The sequence below is a fragment of the Daktulosphaira vitifoliae genome, unplaced genomic scaffold, assembly GCF_025091365.1.
Source record: "Daktulosphaira vitifoliae isolate Bord-2020 unplaced genomic scaffold, ASM2509136v1 Scaffold_3, whole genome shotgun sequence".
NCBI lineage: Eukaryota > Metazoa > Arthropoda > Insecta > Hemiptera > Phylloxeridae > Daktulosphaira > Daktulosphaira vitifoliae.
In genome coordinates, this window is record NW_026099574.1 from 2,859,797 (window position 1) to 2,887,244 (window position 27,448).

The 27,448-nt window shown below is 40.2% G+C and overlaps 1 protein-coding gene and 1 long non-coding RNA gene across 6 annotated transcripts in view; one reads left to right on the top strand and one right to left on the bottom strand.

The window, feature by feature from the left end:
- Nucleotides 1–435: 435 nt before the first annotated feature.
- On the bottom strand, nucleotides 436–25,784 carry LOC126901313 (ecdysone-inducible protein E75). 5 transcript variants are annotated; one of them, XM_050677707.1, is made up of 7 exons: nucleotides 24,986–25,784; nucleotides 10,136–10,224; nucleotides 7,542–7,686; nucleotides 3,868–4,109; nucleotides 3,211–3,429; nucleotides 2,939–3,113; nucleotides 436–2,855 (listed from the first exon to the last, which is right to left on the bottom strand). In XM_050677707.1, exons 1-7 carry the CDS (start codon nucleotides 25,404–25,406, stop codon nucleotides 1,462–1,464), a joined length of 2,685 nt encoding a protein of 894 aa, XP_050533664.1. In that variant the 5' UTR covers nucleotides 25,407–25,784; the 3' UTR covers nucleotides 436–1,461. The 5 variants fall into 5 exon arrangements, with proteins under 5 accessions (XP_050533664.1, XP_050533665.1, XP_050533669.1 ...); XM_050677708.1 differs by lacking the exon at nucleotides 24,986–25,784 and adding an exon at nucleotides 15,827–16,401; XM_050677712.1 differs by lacking the exon at nucleotides 24,986–25,784 and adding an exon at nucleotides 12,884–13,043.
- A 346-nt stretch (nucleotides 25,785–26,130) lies between these two features.
- The window catches only part of LOC126901325 (uncharacterized), a 64,580-nt gene continuing 63,262 nt past the window's right edge, over nucleotides 26,131–27,448 (top strand). Inside the window, exon 1 of the long non-coding RNA XR_007703021.1 lies at nucleotides 26,131–26,959. This is a non-coding gene — a long non-coding RNA (uncharacterized LOC126901325). The remainder of the gene's footprint in view (nucleotides 26,960–27,448) is intronic.

A 27,448-nucleotide genomic window follows, 5' to 3' on the forward strand; every position in this document is an offset into this window, starting at 1 on the left:
AAAAATAATAACATTTGTACGATTTTTTCAACTCGTTCAGTTTACACATTAAAGTATTTCATACATTTCACATAATAGCGAAAAAAAACTGCAACGCACACGAACAAACTGTCACCTCTATACTTTGGGGTTGAAAAAATAAATTATACTATCGCCGTATCGTCTATCACCTTCTCCTAATACAATATATACTACTCGGCTGATTATCTAGTGCACGTCGTATCTCGTCCGAACTCGTGTTTAGGAATTTTATTCTCTTGCAGTTTTTTAGGAAGTCTCTCGCACACGTCACTCACACGGTGTTGAGAGATTGTCTTAATTACTTATATGAAGGAAATATAAACATAAATAATAGTATGCATATGGTGGGTATAAAAATTTGTACTGGCCAACGCACAATCGAATACACGTAGTGTACTCTGTTATTACCATGTATGCATATGGCGAATAGGTAAAACGTCCTCTTCTTTCGGCACTGGGCGGCCGAAAGCAGAGAACTTGTGTTCACGTAAAATAAAATAAAAATGGCTTGACACTTCCCTCAGTCTCAAAAATTTATTTCGAAAACATTTATATATAATAATAATAATTAATTTAGTTTTTTCATCATTTTTGCCGTTAAGCAAAACTTAAAAACAATATTTACAATTATTAAAAACAAAAATATAAAGAGGTCACTACATAATATTATCATTAATATCAATTTTTTATTTATGTATAATTTTTTAAATAGTTAATGATTAAAAAGGAAAACGTCAATTTGGTTCGCACCGCGTTAAATCTACACCTGAATATATATGTATTTATATAATAATAATCATTACTAATGTCAATTATTATGATGAAAACAAAATCGATTTATTTTTCCAACTTATACAATTCAATAGAAGTTATAACATTTTATTATATAATAATATAGATAAATATCAAATGCGTTTCTCTTAAATATATATATCACAAAAAAAAAAAAAAAGAAAAATTTAAAAAAATATCCGATAATTAAATATTTATTAAGTTGAGGTAATTTCAACTAATCTATATTTGGGCTTTAAAAAGGGTCGTAAATATTCATCTCGTGATATTTTCTTTGTATAAAATTAATGTAATGCCGAAAAGAAATAGAGACAAAAAGAGAGAGAGAGTGAGATAAAATATATAGAGAGGTCAGCTGATAGGAAGAAAAAGAAAAAAATATAAAACTAGTTACGTTATCCTAATTTAAATAATAATTAATATAATCACTATATGTACAAACACACACGAGTCGTAAATATTATTATTATTATTATTATTATTATATTGCCACGAAATTAAAAACAAAAAATAAAAATAAAATAGGAAAACGATCACCGCACCTGTTGATTTTGTCCAGTTTTTTTTTTTTATATATGTTTTGGTCTAGAGAGTGACTCTCGTGAGATCTAGTCGATGCGGCGGTGGTCCATCAATGTCGACGGCTGTTTAGGCTTCCATAGCCACTTGGGCGGGTACCGCTGGCGGGGGAGACCCTGCTGCAGACGCTGGCGGCGACGGGGATAGCTTTTTCGACAGGTTCAACGGTTGCGCGGAAGACGCTGCTGCGTTGGTAATGCCCACCTGGAGGTTGACTACGTTGGGTGACGGAGTGCGTCGCAACATCGGCGAATGGGACGCCGGTGGCGGAGATCTCGACAGGGATGGCGAGAGAACGCGGGCCAACACGGGCGACGCGGCCATCGCGCCGGTGTACGGCGGGGACAGTCTGTTCTGCGCCATGGCGGACGTGATGACGGGCGTGTGCTGCCACCTGTTCGTCTGTGGCGATTGTTGGTATGCGTCTTCGCGCATAATGAAGTTATGGATCACTTCGGTGCGTTTGATTTGTTCCGCTGTCATTTTTGGGCTCTCGCGTAACGACTTGGCTAATGTCGAGTGTGTACTCGAGAGCGATGAGGTGAGGTGATGGTGAAGCTGTGGCGAACGGACTGCTACGGGTTTCACGGCTTCCGCTTCGGCAGAGTCCTTGACACTGCGCAACGCCCTGAACTTTTTGTGCGGCTTGTACGCTTCATCCATTAACGAGTTGGTATCGTACAGAGGAGGCGCTTGGAGCACACGCTTGAGTACGGGCATGTCTTCGATGGTCGGGTGCGATTCGGCGGAAACGTCTTCAGCAGTCGATCTGGGACTCGAGCACACAGAAGTGGGTGCGCTGTGTGGCGTTTGTTTATCCAATTTTTCCGTGCCGGATTCAATACCAGAATCGGTGGGCGAATCTTGTTTACGCTGGTACCGACATGACATGGGCCGGACGATGACTTGATGCAAGTGATCGTCAGATGGAGCGGTTGCGTGGTGTCTGATAGGGCAAACGGCTCCGGCCAATGTGGCGGCCAAAAGAGGTGCGCTAGCGGCGTGTTTGCTTGGCCCGTGATGGTTGAGGTGATGGTGGTTGTTGTACTCTTCGGAGCATACCGATTCAGTACTGGACACCGAGCCCAACGGACTTTTAACGTCGTCCAGTAAGGCCACGTTTTTGATGTCCTCCATATTGGTCTCATCCGACCATGACGATGAACCAGCTTCTTCTGGACTTTTACGGTTCAAATCATCACCGTTCATCATCATTCCCCATACCGAATGCCGGTTGTGATTCTCCTGCTGTTCCATTTGATTCTGTTGTTCGGTCATTTTGAACGCCAACAGTTTTTCTGAGTGAAGAGTATTGAGCGTTCTCAAATCTGGAATCTTCTTCAACAGTTCTTGACACATACCAGGTCTGTCAGGATGGTTTTGCACGAGTACTGATTGTAGTGCGCATTTTAATTTATTTTGCATACGTTCGATAAATTCTACATTACGAAGACCAGGGCGATCTGTGAACAAAAATGAACAAAGCCATTCTAACACCATTCTCTTACATTATGAGAAATTGAACAAAGAGCTTTCGACTACTTACCAGCAGCGATCACTATAACAGCGTTGAACAGCCCTATTTCAGAATCGTTTAGTTGCATGGCGTTGAGCCTTTCAGCGAATTCGAACATAGAATCAGTCAGGAATCTGGCGTTTGAGTACGCGCATACAGATTCCCTGCGTAAAACTTGGCCATTGAGCGTTACCATGCTGTTGCACTGTTAACAAAACAAAAACGATTCGTTAGTATACAGCGGTTGCAATAAAAAAGAAATATTTTTAGTGTATAAACAACAGCTGTGTGATATATCTTACCTCCGAGTCAAACATGCAGGCGAGGCGGACGAGTAAAACTTCAAAAACACCAGCTTTGAGCAAGGTGACCTGGTCGTCTTGAGCCAGCAGACCGAAACCGGGAATGCGCTTAGCGAACTCGACCACGCCGCGGATTGCTGGCGAAAATCGCTTCGAAAAGTCGTTCAACAGTTCTTGTTGTCCGGTCACAGGTTGTGGGCTTGGGTTCAACGGGCAGGCCTTAAGAAAAAAAAAAAATTATACACCTGTTAGTACAATTTATGATGGAGTACGAAGCGCACACGATCACAATAAGAAGACGCGTCGCCGTAGCCGCTGTCGGTTGGCCTTGATGACCGACCAAGGCCGACAACGCTATTAAAAATCCACACGGTGTTTTCTTGTGTAGACAATAGGAAGCATACAGTATCGAGTTTAACGGGTTGTACACGCGATCCTGGTATATAAGCTGTCGGAGGGGAGGTAATAACGACGGCGGCAGCGACAACAAGGCCAAGGTCGGCAGAGAAATTGTAATTTTTATTATCGGAAAATTATTTTGGTGCAAATGTTTTTGAAAATAAATATTTTGTTCAAATGTTTGTCAAACACTTGTGCACAGTGCCAAGGTTCTTCCTGATCAAATTAACGAAAACAATAACAAAATTGTGTACTTACCAGTGTTGGATGGCACAGGGTATAGTTAGGCTGTTCTCGAGCTCTAGCAAGAGTAGGCGCTACTTTGTCCGACGTAAAGTCGCATGTTTCTAAATGAGCTCTGACCACACTGGCTATGAGTCTCTGGTCGTCTTCGAGTTCCGCTACAGCGGCTTTTTCCTGGCACTTTGAGTTGCTACTTTGTTGCATGGCGGCCAGAATGCGGGCTTTTTCTCTTTTGGGTACGCGACCAAATCGCACGGCTATAAAAAAAAAAATCATTTATCAGTCATGTATAATTTTTTTACTATAATTCAAATACTCAAGAAAAAAACACAATATTCAAACAATTTTGCCAATGAAAAAAAAAATAGTATATATGGTGCCTATTACATTTTGTTGTCGAATCGCATTCAGTCAACATATTTTTCTGCGGTTCGCGTGTTCCGACGCGCACTACGTTTACTACACTAATAATGAACAACACGCTACTAGTACGTAAGGGACGTGTCGTTAAGACGAGCAAACAGGCGGCAGCAGCAGGTGCCGGGCAGAAAATATATCCTGCGCACTGTCCCTTTCGAGCGACCACCCCACTGAGTACGACCGGGAAGGGTGAGGTGGATGAAAAATGTGCACACCGGTGGCCTTGACTCGAAACGCCCTTGAAAATGCCACCACAACCTCCGGCGCCAATCGATAACATAAAAATAATCGGTACTGTGAAAGTAATTGAATGAATGCAGATGAAAATATCAAATTAAAGATTTCTATGGGAATTGAAATATTTTTTAAAAAACTCTCCAAAGCGTTGAATGTGGGTCGATACGGCAGCCGTGGGGGCGAACGAGAGAGAAATTAGTGCGGCAATTTCACTTTTACCTACATCGGAACGGCGAAAGTACTCAGCGGTGGGGGACAGTTCCCTCGACGAACTTGAGTAGCGGCAGAGTTATTAGAAAACGGGTTCACGAAAAAAATAAAAAACATATACATTTCCAACGTTCACAACACGTGAATATATCTAATACTCTCTCTAACCGGACAAGTAAAAAAGACAAATGAAAGAAAAATTCAAAAATAAAATATTGAAATAATTGAAGTAAGTATTTTTATGAATAATTTTTAATGAACCATTTGCATATAATAAAATACATACGAGCGTTGTGATAACGAACAACTCCGTTGAGTATCCCTTTGAGTATTGGTAACTTTTCACTCATTTTCGCGGCACTCGCGGGTAACACAATAGTTAAATAACAAATTTTTGTTGCACGCAGCAAATGGCACAAGAAAAAAAATGGTTCGTAACTAGTTTTTAATCGTCGACAGTGTCGTCATTGCGGCCGATAATTAATTGTATTTATTTTTATTTAATTATAATTATTATTCCGGGCTGTCGTTCACACACCACGCGTTTCGTCGTTGTATGTGCGCATTCCCGGACTAAACGAGCGTACGGTTCACGATCACAATGAGCGAGTTTCACGGCCACCGGCCGCCGCGACGATTGGATTCGGCGCTCGACATCGGTGCAAGTGTGTAGGGGGGGACCTGTGATCGGTTTACCAGTGGGCGTCCCGTGTCGTGGAGGGGACAGCGGCAGTCAAGATGGCACGGTTGCCCCTTCTACCGTCGTTTCCCCCTCATTAAAATGTGACGGTGCGGTATCGGCGGGTCAAATGTACCCTTGAACTTGGGACGTCACGTGCACCTCTACCGTCTCTTGTCCCGCATACGCTTCAAGAGTTCCTATAATAACAACACCCCCGCAATTTCCTCCGACCGTGGTGTTATCGGTTAAAATGATAAACGGTACACAAAGGTCGCATTATTGACATCACCACAAGTATTTTTCGTCTTTTCAAGACTCGACCTTGAATTGTTTGCGTTAGGATTGTCGGAAAATATTTGTCTCGGTACATTATTTACTCAAAAGTTTGTTTGTTCTAATTATTTCACAAGCTATGGAATTTTAATTTGAGTTTTTTTAATTAAAATTTTATTAATACCGCACATTAAAAAGAGAAAACTAATTAATCATAAAAATCAATTATAATTTTTTATTCGAAACAAAAAAAAAACAAATATATTTATGGGAAATTTAGTAGTTTTAGTAATTTGACAATGCGCGCTATATATCATACCGAGGTCACAAACGATACGAGTAGAAGGTCGGCAGTTACTTGTGATAATTAGAGATTTTGTTTTGCGAGTATAAAGTTATTCGAATTTACTATCACACATTTCGTATGAAATTATTTTATGACCAATACAGAAAAATTGTTTTAGTATGTGACGCTATCTATTGGCTTCTGTTGTAACATGTAATAATGTAGTGACCGCTAGAGCGCGCCACATCGAAACAATAAGAGAGAACTAAGTTGGCGACCACAGATTTTTTTAGGTCATTAATATATGCACTGAATAAATTATAGAGAATAAATTTACAGCTTAGCGAAAACAATTAATTTTGTTTAAAACAAATTCTAACAGTTTCATCAAACAACCTATTAAAAAACTCAATCAATAAATAAGTCAAGAAAATCCGTCGTGTTGGATTTTGAGTATTATTTAACAACACCGTAAGCTACTTTGATGATGACTATTATTATTATTTTATTGCAATGTTACTAAACAATGCAATTTGCTGAAAGGGGGCGCCGGCTATGTTGTGAACGGTATCGGTTGAGGCCGGAAGGAAAAGGGGGAGAGGGACGGCGGCCATCGACATCGAGAGTTGAACGAACTGCAGAAAACAGGTCATTGCGACCGTTCTTTGTATGCGCATAACAAACGGCCCGGGCATTGCGTCATTACCCGCTTACGCACACTCGTATGTATTGCAAATATTAGCTATAATAATTAAATTTGATACATACATATATATTATTCAGTGACAATCATATAAAAATATTGCCTTCTGCCTAATTAATATAACGATCGAATTTAATATATTTTTATATGCATATTAACGTTATCTACATTTGGCGGAATGCAAATTTATAAATAACACGACCCCAAGGTCTACTGAGATAAAATATATAAACTCGTCCCTGAGTCAAACGAAAAACAATATACATATATAAAAAAAAAAGCATGAACGCATATATTAGGCACATACAGCAATGGCCTACAAGTGTAGTTTAAAATTATACTTACTTAAATACCCTTAATTTAAAGTCATATATCACTAGCTGTGCATAAATATATTTTTGAGTGAGGTATAATTTTTAGAAGAATCAAACACCATTATACTATAAATTATGTATGTATATGACATTTCATATTTTACGGAAAAGAATTCATGTGTTAAATTTACAGACTTTATATGAACGGAGTTATGTAAAAGGTATTAATACAGAAACAGTTGATTAAATACGAATTGATTATTTATAACTAGCCCCATTTGTAGTTAATTATTGCTAAAATAATTTGTTTGTCTATTGTTTAAACATATTGTTTTTAAGTTGTATTTTATTGTATGTATTTTTACTTTATTATTGTATTTTAAATACGATACTGATAAATGAGGTCGAATAAACAATAAGAAAATTCACGAGTATTTGAAATTTTAAGGATCGTCACGTTTTGCACAACGTTGATTATTTTATCGCTGAAGGCGATTAAAAAGACAGAGCCTGTGGTCAATGGAGAGCAAAAAATGTATATATTTTTTTTAATGAAACACTCACCGTCACGACTCATGCCGACGCTGATGCATTTTCGGAGCCTGCAGTATTGGCACCGGTTCCTGTTGATTCTCAGGATGTTGCACTGCTGGTTCTTGGTGCATGGTCGGTATTGGATCTTTTGCTGAATGCTACGTCTGAAGAAACCCTGTAACCGATCATCGATACATGGTGAGTCAGAGTCAGAATCGGTTGACGACATGCCAGCCGCGCTATCCGAATCACCTGCGCGGGATTCAATATGACGGCGCCAACACGGACCGGTCAATATTTTTTCAGTACAAATAGGAGGCATTTTTAAAAAAAAATTTCCCGAATAGGAATTAAAAATAAAAAAAAGTCTTAAACAACAACAGTCAACAGTAAACCGTTATATATTATAGCACATGAACATGAGTGATAATTTATAGTGGATAAAAATAGTTTTTAGAAGTACTGTCGGGGGTCGCACACCGTCGGGTACTGAACGGCAGAACTCGCGCGCGCCGCCGTTCCGCCACAGCCGCTTCGCGACCTACTTGCAGTGCGTTAAACTCTATTGCTGCCTCCTACCACACATTATCAAACACCGCTGCGACACACTACATTATATTATGTATTATGTGTACCTGTGCTGCTAGTGTGGGTTCATGCTATATCCACTCCCACCGGGTGCAAAAAACTGCACGTACACAACCCGTTATACGCACTTGGGCTTATAACAATAAATAAATAATTTATTATTGGTGTTGTCGGTCGATTAACAATTATACTTAAGCACATAATGTAAATATCAGAACGAAACAATAAAGTAAAAGTATGAGTAACGGGCGCCGACCAACCAGTACACACATAAATACGAGTTGATGACCCTCGCTGTCAAATTTCGAAAAGGCCGCCCCTCGCCCGCACAGCATCAACCTCGATACTAAAACCATGTCAATACTCTATGACTGTCCGCATAATGGGCCAATTCGATAATAATGTACTAATAATAATGATCAGCGATCGTTGAACTCTACTATCGGCAGCAACGAAACATTATATTTAAGTGGCATAGGTTTATCGCTTTCGTTATAACTATAACAGTCGCCAGTTATTTTTGCAAGTTAACCGTCCCGCCCGACGTGTACTCCAAATGCCTTTAACATCATGATTGGCCTGTTAAATGGACAACAGATGTGGTAAAAAACGCGCAACGGTCGTGCGAAGGACGAACGCGCGATAAGTGTTCTATGTGCTCGACAGATATAATGGAAAATAATGATTTCGATTGACCTAAAATAATTAACACGACGCTCGTCCCGGATTCAATGATAGATTTCGTTGTACAGCTAATCTATCCTATATAATATCATTGTAAACTACCGAGTGTGCACAATGTTTGTGTGGTTTTAAGTCGGCAAGAGTAAAGTCATTGGCCGATGACGTCATGGTCGGCCTAATTTCACCACGAGCCGGTCCGCCCCGGTTATGTATCGGCGGCCGCAGTGTCAACGCACTCCGGTCGCTCATTGTATAGAACATTACAAATACATAACAAAGTAATGTATGCGTTCGACTGGGAATACCCAATGAGTGGATTTCCAAGTTGCACCGGTCGGGTGACAGTGTGCAGATGGGGTTTTCTTAAGATTACCGTTACCATTTCTGACCGAGGTCAGGGCGGCCGTTAGATAACTGTACTTATTGAGCACTAGAGGGTATTAATCCAAAGGGTTTGATGGATGGCCAGTAGCCGAGGATGCGTGTAACGGTCCCGTGGCGATTTGTCCTTCCTGACCGATCATTGTATAAAAATGCGCACCCTGTCACGACATGTGTCCTTCGGTCCTTCCTTCTTAATAAAAAAGTCAACTACAAACGACCTGCAACGGGATTGAGAATACCCCCCGCTGGCAGCAGCTAACGGTACGCGTAATACCCGTAAAAGACTGCACTGTCAAAGACAAAGCACGCAATTGTATTATTATTATTATATCATTGTTAAATTGTACACAATCGGTTGTTGCTCGAGGTATTATTTGATTAGCTGAATATCAACGAAATATGAATAATCTATAAGAATAAGCAGTGATCATTACTCGAATTACAGAAAATTTTCGTTTACATTTAACGGGAATTTTTTCGATAAGGAATTTTTTATAATTAACATTTCCGTTGCTAGTTTGACGCGGAAACAGGTCGATGATTTTTACGTAACGCCACCGGAAGAAAGTGAAGAAGAAAGTGGACCGGTCCGTTAGACGAGCCAACAGACTTTCCCTATGAAATATTCTAGAAGAAGGCACTCGTCGCGCGCGTTACGTCATGAACATAAATGGCAGTGCCACAACAACAATGGCATGTACGCACAGTAATAAATTGTAAATTTTTTATATCCTTTTGTGTGATACTTTCCACCAACGGGTTCAACAAACCGCCGTTCGGTTATTGACAGTATCGAAAGTATTGTGCACACAAATGCACCGTTAGTGCATAATTTTTTCACGATTATTTGAATTATGCAGTTTTAACAACGAAACAAAATAGTGTTGGCGCCGTCGTAACGTTTTCGCGGAATAGTGCGTTTTTGAAAGATTTCATTATGGTCCATAAATAAAATAAAAATCACTCACTTTGCATCCTTCACAAGAGTGTACGCCGTAATGGAAACCGGAAGCTCTGTCACCGCATACTCGACACAGTACGGTGTTTCCGTCGAATTCTGAAAAACAAGAAAAAACCTCTATAAAAATACACTCTAAATGTGAAAAAAAAAACTGTTTAAAAATCTAATGTGACATTAACCGGAAAATTCTTTGGCTACCGGCGTCAGGTTAAGGAAGTCGTAATTGATTTCTTGGTCGATCCACATGACTGTCAACGGACACTTGGGAAAATAATTTTAAAATCGGTGTACGCGTAGTTGGGACGAGGAGCGCGCGAAAAAACGAACCTCGTGGATTCGGTGCACGTACACATGTGCTCGATAGTTGGGTGGTGGTGTTGTTACGCGAGCAGCACACCGGCGCTAGTACATAGAGGGTGCTGGGATGTACAATATAGGGCCGTCCGCTGGGGACACGCCCACGCTGCAGGTTCATCGACCTTGACTCAGTTATCCGTCGACAAGTGCGCGCGCGCTACACAGCACGAAGGTCGGAGGCAGCGCAACGAATGCGGTGGTGGAAGAGATTTCGCGGTTGCCACCGCCACCGGCGTCCGTTCGCATAATAATAATTTCGGTTTTTATTTTCCTTAAATTAACTCCCATCGATAGAGAGAAACATGGCGCGGCGTCTATTTTTATTGTCATTATTACTATTATTATCGGTGTAAACTTATTCGGGCCATTATTACTATTATTTTGCCCAACAGGTTGTCGACCGTTGCCGCCTCGTATAAATACCTCTTGCACTCGGGACGGGTTCGACGCACGGCAAAAACCCGGTGACATTACCATTATTATTTTGTTATTATTCAAATAATGTAGAACAAGCGCGTTAATGAGAAAGCAGCACTCACACACACACAGCAGTCTTACACTACTACCTATTTACTGTCAGTGTTATCGCACTCCGCACCGTAATGCCATCGACCCCCGATGCCATCGCGGCCACCGTTTATGTGGGCCGCCGAGTCGTTGATCTCAGTCTGGGTTATTCTGGTTAGCGCGAATAGAGGTTACCTGTGTAATTGGTTACACCAATATTATCATAATCCTCGGCAATTATAGGTGACGGCGCTATTACTACTGTCCTTCGAGGTGTCGACACTGTAATACAACACCAAGTTTTTATATTAAAAAATTACACACACTCACAGGCCGTCACCGACATCGGTTCGATAACCTGGCATTGCCGTAACCCATTAGCATTGTATTACGCGAGGAGAGGCCGTTGCACTTTCTCCCCCAGTCCCCCCAATCGCCTGCTAGCGTCTCATGGATATAGATTTTTATTTTTTTGTTTGTTTATTTTTTGGCCTACTCGTCTAAAAATAATTATTTTAACCGTCACCAATTACACAGCAATATCTATCTTTTTTTTTTTTTTTTACTCTCCTTACAACAACTGTTATTATTGTGTTCTACATTGCCGGTCGATTTTGCTTAGGTAAACAATCAGTATTGTGCAACTGAGCGTTGAACACCAAAAAAACATGTATAACAAAATAACAATATTGTTTAAACAAAAATACAATAAAAAAAAATATTTATCCGATCAAATATATCTTTCTGGTAGCTTTTTTGTTTACTCAAGTGAAGTTGATACTACACCGAGTTGAATATTCATGGAGTTTAATTAAATGTCTAATTAATTTTTGTAAAAAAAAAAAAAAATCATTTTATTTACATGTCCAAGTTATTGTTGCGCTAAATGTGTGTGTACATGTCAAGGGGATTAAGGGGACAACGGCGAGGGTGTCAAAATTCGTACACGGCCGTTACGTAAGTAGAAACATGGTTACAGTCATGACCCAGATGTGGTGCGTTGAACTGACAACCCGGCCAGGCCGCTCGGGTCAAGCAACTCGGGACGACGATACCACCAATCGTACGCACGACCGGTGCAAAACGAGTTGTTGGCCCGCAGCCCGCCATCTTCAGAATTGATACAATACAATTTCGTGATATTAATACCGAATCGAAAACCATTTAATGGAATCAAATCGTCGTCCCGTTTTACGGTCTATAAACTCTGTAGATTGGACGCGATTGTTTCAGGGACATCTTTCGTATTCCGTGAAATCTTTACTTGATTTATAAAGAAAAAACTGACTTGACGCCCATGAAGTCGCCTTGAAAACGATAATCTATATTGTATTACACGATGTAAATTAATCTTCGTACCGAACGCATGACACGTTGACATCCAATCTCATAAAAAATCATCTTGTAAAAAAATAAAAGCATTTTAAAATACCACTAACCCCCCACGCATTGCTTGAACTGATTTAAAATTGATAAAAATGTCACAAGTTGTTTGAATTATTATTGGGATAACTGATACATAGTATATACCATAAAAATATGCGTTTAGTTCACATACATAATACGTTTGTTATTTAATATTAAATACTCCAGAGAGAAATGAAATTGATCGCAAAACAAATAGGAGCGACAGTAACGGGAGGTGTAGTGTACAGAAGAAAGCAGTGGGGGGAAGTTGGCACGGATCGGTCGTTGACCGCGCTACCGATTGTGGGTCAACGCGGCCTTGAGTGAGTCTGTGTCTGGTCGCTCAATACTGTTGCGCATGTGCCCGTCGGCCTATTTTCTGGTGCTCGCATAACACTCGTCGAGACCAAAAAAATTAACGAAAATAAAAATAAAAAATTTTACTATGGGAAAATTTTTATTTTATTTTTTTGCGGCCCCTTACCTTGTTTTGTAACGATGGGCTCGTCGTTGGTGACGATGGTGATTCTTGCGACCATTTGTTAATCAACAGAGTACTTAAGGGACGGGTTTTGATTTTTGGCGCGGAACACGGAGGTGATTCGATAGTGTTGATTTTGGCGGGCGGCGTACGTGGTGCGTGTCACACGTCCCGGATCGGTCTACTAACCGGCGTACAGCCACGGCGCGATGAGCTGGGAGCGCTTCACTCACAACCAAGGGTCATTGTCCTTGGCGTACCAGGGTTAACGGTCGGAGAAGACCCTTAGTAACAATCCCTTAGGATTCGCGCGTTGACGTCATCGGTCATCCCTGCGTTTTGTCCGGTCGTCCAATAAATTTCCTCCCAGTGACCCGAATTAGAAACCTATTCGAATGTGTATTCCGTCTTAACAGGAACGACACTCAATTGAAATTTATTCACATCAGGGTGTTTTTTTGGTATCGATAAGGTTCAATATACATTTCGTCTCTCCCACTGAGGTCATGTTGTAATACCTATTGAATTATAGGGCAATTTAATTTTATTGATTATTTTACGAGTATTTTTTTTCTAATCGCCTAATTGGGTCGTACAAAACGCCTATCAGCATATTTTTATTGGTTCTGTTATCAGATAAAGTTGTTTGCGCACACAAGTGTAAACAGTGTATTATTATATATGTACGAATATGAGTGGAAATGTTGAAGGGCTTTTTCAGTGCATTGACCCTGCGAACAGAATTCCACAGCAGTACAACAGTGTTGGGCAATGCGGATTTCGGCGACCAAAGTGCGACTATGGTCGTTACGGTGATAATAATATAATATAAAAAAATATTAATAAATTATCGAGGTCAGTGTACTCTTTTTAGTCCGCCGCGTTACGTAAAACAAATTACGCGAACAAAGAGGTCCGTGGCAATGTGTTTGTGTACACTTGTCAGTTATGCTTAAACAGTATTCACAATGTATCTGTTGTGTTGAGCACAAAGGCGCTGCAGCAACTCAACGCCTCTGGTGGATACGAACCAAAGCGTGGAAAGGGTTGTTGAACTTTCGCGCGCCAACCCCTCGTACCGTAAGGCAGATTACAATAATGTGTCGGGTGTCATCCAAATTACAATCCGCGTGGTTCGTGTACCCCCCCCAAAAAAAGGAAAAATTATTATTGTTGGAGATTCTAGTCGAGGGCAGTTAAACTGAAACCGTAGGTGTACTGGGGGCAGGAGGGTGGTATTGGCTGTTGACGTGTAAATGAACAGCACCTTGTCGAACGGGGTCATCGCAACATTATAACGCTACACAGAAGCGATGAATGTTTTAATATAATTTTATTTTACACTAGTTGTAATTGGCGTACCGCGGATTTTTCATGCAACGAACAGCGATAAACCGAATTTGGGTCAGAGCCGAACGAGGCGGCGGCAGCAAGAGAGGGCCGCGCGGCTATTGAAGTGTGTGTGTGCGAGTGAGAGAAAAGAGGTGCGCTACGTACCGGGGCATTGCTCCCTGGCAAGGGCGACCGTATATAGAGCTTGTTGTATCCCGTAGCAACGACACGGGAGCGATAAGGTTCAAACTAACATATTATTCCTATTTATGTGTGTGTTTGCATAAACGAACCGTCAAGGCCGAATGGGTTTATATTTGAAATCGGCGGGCCTACACCCAACTCGCATAACATCTGTACAACACTGTTCGGAGCCCCCCCGCACACCGTCTCGCGACATGTTCAAGACAATAATAATAATTACAATATCGTTGTTACCTGTCCAAACACATTCGCAATAATATAATATTATTACCAAAGCGCCGCAGTATTATCATCATCGTCTAACGGTACAGCCGAGTTTTCACTTTGGTCGATGAACTCACAGTTGGCGTTCACGTTATAAGATAGTGTGAACAAAAGTGAAACTGGTTCGTGCGAGAATAAAAAAAAAAAACATTACTATTATTACCTATTACTTTCACCGTTAGAAGAACTCTCACTTTTTACTCGCTCGAACGGCGCCGGATCCTATTTACAGTAAAATAGAAGACCTCTACTTACTCCTACAATGCCCTCCGCGAAAATCCATCAAAATATTTCCATAGTACGTCATATTTCAACAATATATACATATTTTTTTTTTAGTAATCAGTTTTATTCGGTATTTTTTCATAAGAAATATGTATGCGTATGTTTTAAAATATACATAGCAGAACAACAAACACTAAAAGTAGATAAGCAGATAAAGTTAAAAAAAATACTTAAATATAATAAAAACACCTTGACGGCCGTTGGGGAGTCGGTAAACGCCGTCGTTGGCATGAGTCGAGAACGTGGTCGGTGCCAATGAACCCGTGTCCTAGAACAGTAATCCGGGTAGCGCGAACGCGAATCCTATACACGGTGCCCAGTGCGTTTTACGTCATTCGGCCGGTGCCACCGTTGCTCTCGCTGTAGGCTTCGTGTTAGCGCGCCCGGCCTCGGCGATGGCGCGCGCAAACATCTTGCCCTAGTTTCGGGACACCGAGTTGAACAACCTCGCGTCCCTGCTGTTGTGTTGCCGCCGCTGACCTCCTTCGGGCATGCGTTACACCAGCACCGCACATAATACACGCACATACAATATCTGTAAATCATATAACTCACACACACAAACGCTCTCCCGAAAACGCCGAGAAGGCCAAATGCCGCTGTAACGTTCAGGAGCAACGACCTGACCTAGATCGTATTAATCCTCCCCCTCAGCGCCAGCAAAATATTATACTCGGCCCCACCAATTTTTTCGACCATATTAAATAATAATAATGCCTAAATAACGTCAACACACGCAGTACGGTAACGTTAGGGTCATTACATAAAAATAATAACCCTCTACATGATATTACTTAAAACTTCTGATAATCATCAACTTGTACAATAAAACCGTACGCTTTTATAAAAACTTTTTTTTACCTGCTAATACTCTTCCCAAGAGTAAATTTTCGCCCGTCGTGTTGGTGGAGGCGTGAGGGGAGACGTCTTCCCTTGGCACGGCCTCGGTGGGTTTAAAATTGATCACGGTCATTGTTTTCAATTGAAAATTTCAGGGAGACGACAAACTTATAGACTTATCACTTCAACCCTGGCTAATGATTTCGAGTGATTTCCTGCAGCATCATTTTTTATCATTTGAATCGGAGAACAGAGCACACGCTCGACTATGGTACAAACACACACTGCAGCAATTGCCGCTGTAAAATGTTGGGAGTGTTGAAAACTTGTGCGGCGGTTCGACCTCGACACGACCAAGTAAAAATTACACACTCGCAATCGCACCAAGTGATATTATACTGAGTATTAACGATTACAAACGGTCATCGACGTTAAATGTTTAATTGTTTATACACACGGAAAATCTGGACCGAGGTTGCAGTGAGATGTCAGAATTAAATACAAAATACGGAGTAACTCGAGAGAGATAGACCCGAATGGTATAGATGTCGAGATGACACTGAAAGTGAAAACCGTACCGGTGTAACGAGTGTGAATATTATTATTATTATTTTTGTTGTTGTTGTCGTATTAACTGTTAGCGGTAACACAACCGTAACATCAACATTTTCGTACGCGACCGGTGCACTTTAGCGCCCCTCCTTTACCACTTTATTGGACACCCTTTAACGCGGCAACACCTCTCACCGGTCCATCTCCCCCGGACGCCAGTGACGGTCAAGTGTAACTGCGAAAAATTTCTCCTTCTCCTACGCAAAACACGAGAGAAAAAACCATTCTAACGCTTTCCCGCGCACGGGTTCAATGACGGATGCTCGACGGTTAGCACTTTCACTCTTCCTCTCTTCCATAACGGTTTTTTAGATATAATATCATATTATTTATCACATATAACCAAACCTGTACTCGAGCGGTTAATGGCCCCGATGGTTTTACTTTCCCCAGTGTCGACGGCCGCCCTCGAAGCATATAACAGGTCAAAACCCGGTCACCGACACAATTTTAGAAGATATTGCAGAAAAAACGAAATTTTAAAACGGTTTTATGTGAAATTGGGATAGTGCGAGAGAAGGTTGTTTACGATTAGATTAATTACACCTCGTAGATCAGAGTAAAAGTGTCCGGGGTCAAAAGAATTAGTCGAATAAGATTCTAAAAATAGACAAACCATTCTCAAAATGTTTGTCTTGTGCTATGCAAGTGGACGGCAGTCGATTACGTTTTAATCAATTCACAGAGCCGATAGAATCTACCGATACCGATACCAGTGGTAATGTGTTTTTCATGCTAAAGTTTAGTCTATTACAGAAATGTATTTAACAGTAAAAATATACATGGTATTATAAAGCCGTTTAAACACGGTTTGCCCCTCATAACACGTGCCTTACACCTAGTGAACAAGACCAATTTATATTCATTATTTAACCAAACCTTTTGCGCAATATGCCCAATAATAATTGTTTGCAATTTCGACAATAACTCAAACGGATGTTGTTAAGTTCACGTCGAGACTCTTATTTTCGCAGTAATACATTCAAGGTAATCGCTTATACATTACAATTGTTATTATTTGTTTTTTGTAATCTGTCAATATATGTTTTGGATAATAGCACAATGAACATCAACCGGTCTATTGTGTTGCCACATTACACATGTGGGTCAAACTTGAACCGGGGACGATGGCCCCTTCGGCACGGCACATGTAAATTTTTCAATGTAAAACAAAAAACAAGCCTACAGACAAATACCGAACACAATGTTTATGTAATGTACGTATGACATAGTTAAGAAACAAAAATAAAATAAAATAACATAAAAGTAAACTCGTCCAATAAACATAAATAGATTAATTATAATGATAATGTATTGTAACAGTATTTTTTATCCGACCGCAAATATTGAATACCGTTAATGGCAAAAGAAGAAAATCATAACGGCATCGGCGGACGAAAGCGAAAACCTTTCTTTTTTTAGGCTGAGAAGTGATTTCTCCGTTTACTTTCGTTTCGAAAACGAAGGTGAAAAAAAAAACAGCAATAACGGTACCCAATGCAGCGAACATGGCAACTATCACGACTCGCCGCAGAGAAAAAACGTACTTTAACTGGTTTGTTCGGATGGAAACGTCAAATTATAACAACAAACGAGATCATATTGTCATTAAGTCGTTTCCGAAACGGGTCATCCGCACTGCAGAACATTAAGAGACACGGATAATTCAGTTGATAATCACATAAAGCTGTCACGATTAACGGTACAAAGGATTAAGGAAAATTAATTTTCTTTTGGGGTTTTCCGAAAAACGTAAACGCTTCAATATGACGTCATTCCAATCAATTTTTATAAATTACACATTTGGTTCGGAGAAGTGTCAAAGGATTAACATCTGAATTTTTTTTATGATAATACTCTTGAGCANATTAATTTTCTTTTGGGGTTTTCCGAAAAACGTAAACGCTTCAATATGACGTCATTCCAATAAATTTTTATAAATTACACATTTGGTTCGGAGAAGTGTCAAAGGATTAACATCTGAATTTTTTTTATGATAATACTCTTGAGCAATGTGTCCTACTTTTCAATTGATAGGTTCATTGCGCCTTACTGGGCTTATATAAATTTATTTGAGCGAATTTGACGCATGTCGCGTGCTATTCGTTACACATTTTAATAACAATGCTAATATGTAGTACAAAATGAAACGCAATAAGAAACATTTTTTCAATATTATATCATAGGAACCGTCAAAGGGGTTTTCGTTTTTTAGAGATGTACCGGCGGTCTCATAGAAGTCCATGTCGGCGGCACCGGCATTACAAAAGGGGTTCAGTACTGAGTAATTTATTCCGTCTTTATCCCTTAGACGACCTTGGTACTACACACAGGTAAGGCGGCAATAAAACTATTAGATATTTATTTGAACACGATTGAAGGCAAACGTCAAAGAAAAAGATAAAAGGGTGAGCGTTCGCGGTTGTCCTTGACGACCGATTACGGGTCAATCACACCTAATGACCTCCCCAAACGCTTCTAACCCTTAAAAAACTTGGGTTGTAAAATAACATACTCAGAACATTAATACATGTTGATACTTCTATGATTATTAATGTGATAGTTGGTTTTTTTTTTTTGTCAGTACGCTTGTATGACGCTGCTGTCCCGGTCAAAGACTTCGAGGACGCCATTGTCGGTATATTGACCCACATAATCGGACAAAAGGTATTTAACGACAGGTCGACAGTTGGTTTTAACTATAAGATGACCGACTTCTTCATAAATTACTGACGACGCGTATTAGCCGTTTCATAATGTAACACTTAATTAAGATTTTATTATTACAGAAATCACGTCTTCGGTCCATATGCATTGAACAAAAAAATAACTAATAGCAATAACGACGATAAATTGTCGCCTAAAGTCTTTTTGTGTTGTCTTGCAAAGTTAAAAAGAACTCTGTTGAATTTGACGATAACATTCGTGTCAACAACCTTCGTATGCGTTGGATTTCTGTTATAATCGGTACTATTCATAAAATGCTTGAATTTGTATAAACAATGGCTTAAATTTCATAGTAGACGTATGTGATATTGACTATCGAATAAAAATATACGGCAACAAGCCGATCACTATAACGTAACTAAAACACACGAGTTAATCGCGAGTGGTTATGCAAGCGCCTTGAGTATAGGCAACACAACGTTCTCGAAATTATGAAATGTCCCATTTGACTCATCTTATAACATTTTACACTATTTCTTAAACAGATATATAAAAACTAGCAAAATTTTACAAAATCCCATGTAAACAACACCGTACAAGCCTTAACATTAATAATATAAGTAATTTTTCAACGAATCAATTTTTCTCTCTTTGTTTATCCAATACTGGATTAGTTGCGTCGTACGGATATAGAGCGCGCCACCAATGTGATTGAAATGACACGTCGGTAGTAACATTCGAGGTTATTGAAACTAGGTTGAAGGGTAGCTGCGACGGCGGCCAAATGTGAATAACCTTAGCGACGCTTGCGTGTACTGAGGCGTTCGATTTTCTCCAGTAGGGGAGATTGGGTCTGAGGTGGATAACGCATACCCTCACCCGTCACAGCCTGAAAAAGTCGATTACATAGTGCGTACTGATTGCCCCTCCGAGTATCCTGTACGTGCTCCCGGGTGGTGCGTGCAACGGTAATGCGGCGACTGGGGCTCCGGGCGACTACCCCAACCGGCCAAATCCGCCGGCGCGTTGCCCTTGAGAGTTCAAGGGCTTCTCTGTTCACAAACGCACCCTCGCCGCTTCAACCCACGTTGTTACGGTCTCTTTAATATTTAACGGCGTTGTATTTGTACTCTCTGAGCTTTTGTGTTTCTATAGACTTTTAAAGCATCCTAAAACTAAAGACCTTTGAAATCATTCGTATTACCCAGAGACATAAATTCAATATATATATTTATACAGTTAATATTTTTAGCCAAGGTACAACATATGTGTTTAAACTTTGTAAACGCCTAAAAAAATAATTTCTTTAAATATACACCTATACTTAAATTATGCAAGTTACCAATACGTATAATACTTAATGACAAATTAGTTAATATAAAAGTGTACATTTTATATTATTAATCACCTGATTGACATTCATACTTTCAAACAACAATAAATAAACTCTATCTATCCAGTATTTATGCATATAATAACTGACGAGTTAAATATATACAGATAAAAATATTCATAGAGTAAATGTTATAAAAGTTAAAAATAAACCTAAGAGACTATTCCGCGCTATATGTGTATAGGAATGACCGCAAAGGCGTATAAATACAATTAGCGGGGGAGAGTATTGCGTGAGGGGTGCACGCATCGTCGTAGCCGGCTGGGGCGTTGCCATGGACACCAGACGATTGTTGTCGTCTGCGACATCGACCGTGGATCGGAGGGCATGAGACAAGCCAATGCAGACACCGAGCCCATATATATTTAGCCGGTTGCATCGCCGCCAAAGTCCCAGGCTTTTTACCTCCCTGCTTTTTCTACCTTCTCTGTTTTTCTACCCCTATTTTTATCACTCGCGCACACTTACTTTCTAATATATATATGTGTGTGTGTGTGCAAAACATACGACCCCTTCCCGGACGTAGAACTTTATTTTCTTAAGGGTTCTCAGCACGCCTTCAAACACTACATCCACTTACCTCCTGCAAATCGTCGACCGCCGAAATCAATATCGCTCACAACATATGAGTAGTAACAATGTTAGCGTATAAATACTATGTAAAAATTTTCCTCAATTCTGGATTTTCCCCGAGTGATTCATCGGATTAGAAAAGTGACTGAGAATAACATTTAAATAAAATTCTAGTCATTAAATAGCATATTTGGAAGACAAAAGATGAGACGAAATAATGAATATTATTTTGTTTCAATGTTAAGATTATCTCGCCAAGGTTAATATCAGTTCGTACACATAACTTACGTATATATTTATGTATTAAAACATCAGGGCCTTAAACGCGACATACATTTTACACTAGCATTAAATGACTCTACCTCTCCCCAAACCTCCCCCACTCCTTACCACGGGCGCGCTATGAATTGCCAATGACTGAGGCGGCGTTCAATTGGTTTGACCGTGAACGCTGGTTTTCAAAGTCAACCCGGCCATTACACGCATATAATATATCATACATAGATTTTCTGTGACATATACACAGCGTGTGTAGTAACGCGTAAAAGGGATAGAAAAGCGTCTCGGCGACTGTTTATCGACTTTAGTAGAGACCCTTTCTATATGAATCCAGATTCGCGTACACACATTGGAAAAAAAACAAAAAGGGGAGAAGAAAGTGTCGGCGGCATAAATGCACGAGAGATCAGTGTTGGGTATTGTAACAAACACGTTAGCAAAAGGAATGCTATGCGAAAATTGTGTACCCAACGACCCGTGGTGAATAGTGCAACGCGATTGTGTGGGAGAGATAAGTATTATGAAAGAGAGGCAGACGGCTGGTCGACGGAAAAGGATTGCACAACAGCTGCCGGATGGAGAAAATAATAACGTCTGAAAATAGGACGTCTACCTCTTCGTTCGCGGATTTTACCCTTTTACTATTGACGAACACCGACAGAGCATATGTTTGACGCAGGTAAACTCGTGTATTGCTCCGTTTTCATTTTTAATTTTAGGAAAAATCGTACTACCGGCTTACACGAACACATTGAGAATAATTGCGTTCACCTTCCGTAGTCGTTGTCATCGTCGCCACGACAGAACACAGAGAGGGGTAGAGGGGAAGGTCGACCTTCTGTCCGGGCAACAATGCCTGAGAGATGACCGTGAAACTACGTCGCTTACCTGTTTGGTGCTCGCCCGGTTAAGAGGTTAATAATAATAAAAAAAATAAAACCAAAACAAAGCCATAATAGTATAGCATTATGTGTAACGCACCGACGCAACCTTGGACCCAAAAAAATCTCCCCAGACGCGTTTCCCTTTCTCAGCCTAGCGCGACCCTTATTGAAGGTCGCTGACCATTTTTTCTTTAACCTTATTCATCCTCCGCATATGTACCAGAAATTTCAATGTCGACCCCCGTCGTCTTCGGTGATAGTTTTATGACTGCGGAAAGTAAGTGTGTTTTTTCTTGTCATCCCCGACGAATAAAAGTGAAACTCAATACGCTTTCCATATGTAGGAACATTGTAACCGAATAACAAACACATATTTGACCGGATACGGATAAAGCCATGGCCGAAACGTAAAAGGGTTATATCCACCTACTATTCTACATAATATCGAATTATACACATGGCTTTTTCATAAATAATTTAGCACCTGATGTTTTTAGCGGCTCGCAAAAGGCAGATGGTTTGGGCTTGGGGTTACATTATTATTGTACAATATATGTTACGCGGGCGGCGTAAAGAGACGACGCAACCGGCGAAAGTGAGCTGAGCACCTGAAAAACTGGAACCCCTAAAAACGGCTGCAGTTGCGCGGGGGTGTGAGTGTTTTGTGGCCCTTTAGGTGCGTCTGCACGAATGTGACGTAACACCCGGCTACTGGAGAACATCATATAAATAGAAAAGGAGTACACCGCATAATATGCGTGAATGCGCGATGCATTTTGTATTTTAGGTGGGAACGAAGGCGACGGCGGACTCAAGTTCGGCGCACGCATACCGCAAAACATTGACCTTATGAAAGCATCGCATTATACGGACTGTAGATGGTTCACTGTCCTTCGTAGATCGTTGGACTTCCTTCCTACGCCGCCATGCCTACCCCTCCAACAGCTATACCTTAGCCGTCGTGCACTTCCTCAGTACAAAAAACGCAATCGTTTCCATGAAGTATACGTGCAAAACAACCAACGTCAGGTTATAAACGAAAAAAACCGCATAGATGTTTATGCATGTTAACCAGACAGAAACGGTTGTAATTCGTCAGGGCAGTAAAGAAAACGCGTAATAGTATGGAATACCACTCGATACAACTCAAAAAAAACATTGTGTTTTACTAAAGAGTTTCATTATAAAGCTGCGACATTTATTCACCAGCCTATGCATATAAAATATTATTAGTCATAAAATACACCGAGCTAATTGTGTGAATTCGTTTTTTATTAGTATACAACACTATTATAGTCGTTATGCATTGGTATCCAAGTCGTTGCAGATAACGTTTCACGTTTTGTTTTCTTACGCAATCCGCTGTCGATATTAAGGTCAACCGGCTACTGCTGTTAAAATAGATTAAATTTTACACGATAATTGAGCCAAAATTAATTCGTCGATTTTCGATAATTAACCATTTCAAATCGCATTATATAAATGAACAATTTTGGTAGATAAAACGCGAATGCGTTAGCGATGGGAAAATAAATAATTTTACGTGAGAGGAAATGCAACTGTGAATACTGTGGTGAAACAGCAAAACAAACAGAACCGAAAATAAAAACAAATGTCATACATAATATAGTTTTAAACGGAAAAAAAAATGTAATGTAATATAAAAAACATAAATAGGCTGACAATAGTGGTGATTTCTCACGACGTTGCGGCGCGGTGCCCCCGCAAAATGCTTATTGTTAAGAAGGTCACATTTTTTCTTTTAACATTATTATTCATTTTTTTTTTTTTAACAACGTCCGATCGGTCTAGACGTGACAGCAACACTTTTTCACCAAATATTATTATTATTATTATTATTGCGAAATAATACAAATACTGATATACTGCATTGTGCACATATATTACTGTTCTGATAAAAAAAATGTTATTGGTTTTTTAAAGGGTCAACGGTCGATAACCGATTGACCGCAAGCGTTAACTTACAATACCACATCAAAAATGATTATTTATAAATCGATCGATAGGTATGTAATAATAAGTAATATGTACACATTACAGTGATAAGTCCGACGTATGTTGTGTAATTCTAACTAAACAACGCCGACGACCTCGGAATAGATAAAAAAAATGTATATAAATATAAAAAAACAGGAACGGCAGTCGCCACCGAAGTTCAAGTTTAACACGGCCGTGACGAATGCAATAGCACTCGAAACATTTATTGAAACGATGTGCATGTGTCCGACCGGTATAGGTCGAGGAAAAATTATTAACGTTAAGCTTATTCTTAGGTTTATTTTATTTAAATTTTTTAATGCACACGTAGTATATATTCGCGTTATCGGACGTTTTAACGCAAACATAATTATTATTTGGCGAAACCGGCAAGGTCGGGCGCGCGGGCGTTCAAGGTCTAGGTTAACAGGCGATTGCCAAAATATTACATTTGAAAAGCGTCTACAGTTTTTCAATGCAAAAATCTGTTTTTTTTAATTTTTTTAACATTTCACATGTTGTTAACGGGAGAGTTTGAGAGGCACATGTAAAAACGAAAGCAAAACCTTCACCTGTTCACCGAAAACGATACCTTTTCCCTTTCGGATCTTTCACCGCGTTTGTACCTATGAAGCGACCACGGTCACTTTCACTCTAAGAATAATAACAATAAAAAATTCAAAACTACTCCCAAAAACTTCTCAAAATAAACTCTCACTGTGAGAATTCTAAAATGGCCTAAAACAGTGTACGTATGAAATTGTTTATATTTACCCAAGTCCGGTATTGAGCTCGTGGGTTCTTCGGACGACAGCATACCACCACCATTGTTGATGTGGCCAAGAGTCATTGAGGGCGGTGGTCCGCGAATGTATTCCGATTTCACGACTGCGGCCGGAGCCGAAGCTACGGTCGTCAAGTTGGTGGCCACGGTGGTCGGCGTTTGAGCTACGACCTGTGGTCCTACCGGCGATTTGCCGGTGACGGGACACCGTGGGCCCGGAGCGGCCGGTGGACGCATGACGGATACAGCAGGTGAACCAGATCCACCGGTCGACGAAGACACGACGCCGGGCGATTGAGGAACGCGAAAATCACCGGTGTTGGCAGCCTGTTGTCGGGCTCCCTCGTGATGGTGATTGCTATACACGTGCATGAGCACACCCGAACTTGTGACCACTTGAGACAATTGCATAGTCTGATTTTTTACAGTATTAAAGACGGAGATGAAAAACAATATGCGTTCGACTACAAAAATAATAACACCTCCTGTAATAGATAGACGACGACGACGGATTTTAAAAAATAATTTTAAGTACCATCGCGATCACGCACTAACGAGCCGGCACGCTACCACATAAATGCACACACGGATTTCGAGATGTGGATGTGCGGTTAAAAAATTTTTTATTTTCAAAAAATTTAAAAAATACCGTACATTCGCACAACAAAAATAATATCAGAGTTAAACTACAAAATATTATTATCACGACGACACCGTGTATACTCGGGACGCACGCGGCGTGCTGCTACCGCTGGCGGACCGGGAATGAAAGTGAGCGCGTGTTGCGGCGGCGGTATTGGGTCCCCGGTGCGCGCGCTTGTGGTGTGTGTGCGTATGATGTGTAAGCGCGCCTTGTGTTGGTTACTGGGCCCCGGTTGCCATTCTACGTGTGCCCTGCCCGTCCGCACCGGCCGCCCGTGGCCTTGTCCTTGAAAAGGCTTCTGAACCCTGACCGATGGACGAGTGGCGGGGCGGGGGCGCCCGCACCGCTTGCAATGAAACGTCGGCGACGCGCGTGCGCTCTCTCAAATCGTTCCCTCTCGGTCCGTCTCCCAGCCCCACTCATCACACCACTAGAGCCAACTTATGGGGTCCCACGCACGTCGAGTTATTATAACGTCGTCCCCTCCCTTCCTGTCATCGTCGGTGAGCTCTCTCGGTTCCACGTCTCGGTTGCGTATCGTTGCGCTGCCGTTCATACGCATTATATTATTATTAGAGTTTTAATTCCTCCAAACACCGACACACATCAACATGGAACATATTTTGTTATTAATGTAATACAAACACAAACGGCATAATGTACCACAGCAGTGAACTTGGCAGTCAGAACTGTAGCCCTTCATCGCCCCTCCCTCCGGCGCTCTTAAACTTCTGTGACAGCACACCTTATGCCGTTCGCGTGTCGTGTTCAACACACCTCTCTATGCGCGTTCTCGCCAACTCAATACTGTCCTCACGGCAATGTAGTAAATAGTGTAAACATTGTATTACTTATAGTAATAATGATCTTCATAATGAGTATTGTTATATTAAATACTTTTCAATGCGTTTCGGCAGTGAACAGCTCAACTATTGTGTTGAATAAAATTACAACTAAGATAACGATAAGAGAAACCTGGCCGTATTAGATACTGAAATTCAGATTTTTTTTCAGTTGGGCTTGACGTGGTGATAATGTAATTTTTGTACGACTGAGTATGTTAACTTTAGGATTGTTCGCTAAGACAAAAATGATAATCAGTTAATTAAAATAAATTACTATATATATTATTCTTACTACGATGTGTTGTTGTTGCTAGTGAGATTATGGACTTATGTGCATCGTAGTGTCAAATGTCAATTAATGATTGTTCGCATAGCATTGAAAAAACAAGTTCAAAAGATTAAGTAAAAATAAATGATAGACGTAATTGGATTTTAAAGTGTGATGAATATTATGCAAATCTATAAAATGGTTCAAGGTATGAATTTTTTAAGGTCTATTGTTTTATTTATCCGTTGGTCTGATTTTAATGACTTTATAGTGGTTAAACTTCAAAAACATCAGCTTTACTGAATTTATTAACTCTTTTAGTGAGATCTATTACTTAGCGCTATTGATTATTAAGCTTTCATAGCACAACAAAGTTTCACGCCTATTGGTTTACTTAAAATTTATATTTGTTATGTACACGGCTTAAAATATGTACTAAACGCTTTTTAAGACTAGGTTATTGTTATATATTTTTAGAGCCATTGAACCTCACTGAATAAAAGTGAAAGAAAAAACTACATTTTGTGTTAATTATAATTTTTTAATCTATTAACAGTTCGTTATTGTTGAATTCGTACTCTATTTGTTTAGTATTTTTAAACAAGCGTTATCTCATAGGTTTAGTTAAAAAAATGTTCGAGCTCGAGAATTATGTTACGATCGATATTTTTAATAGAATTTAGTAAATCATAGGCAC

Excerpts from the sequence above, each read along its gene's own strand:
- LOC126901313 (XM_050677707.1), bottom strand. The coding sequence starts at position 25,406 with ATGCAATTGTCTCAAGTGGTCACAAGTTCGGGTGTGCTCATGCACGTG. Across the intron at positions 10,225-24,985 it reads GAGCTCAATACCGGACTTGG|AATTCGACGGAAACACCGTA; the intron begins GTAAATATAAAC and ends CTTGTTTTTCAG. Across the intron at positions 3,430-3,867 it reads CCCTGTGCCATCCAACACTG|GCCTGCCCGTTGAACCCAAG; the intron begins GTAAGTACACAA and ends TTTTTTCTTAAG.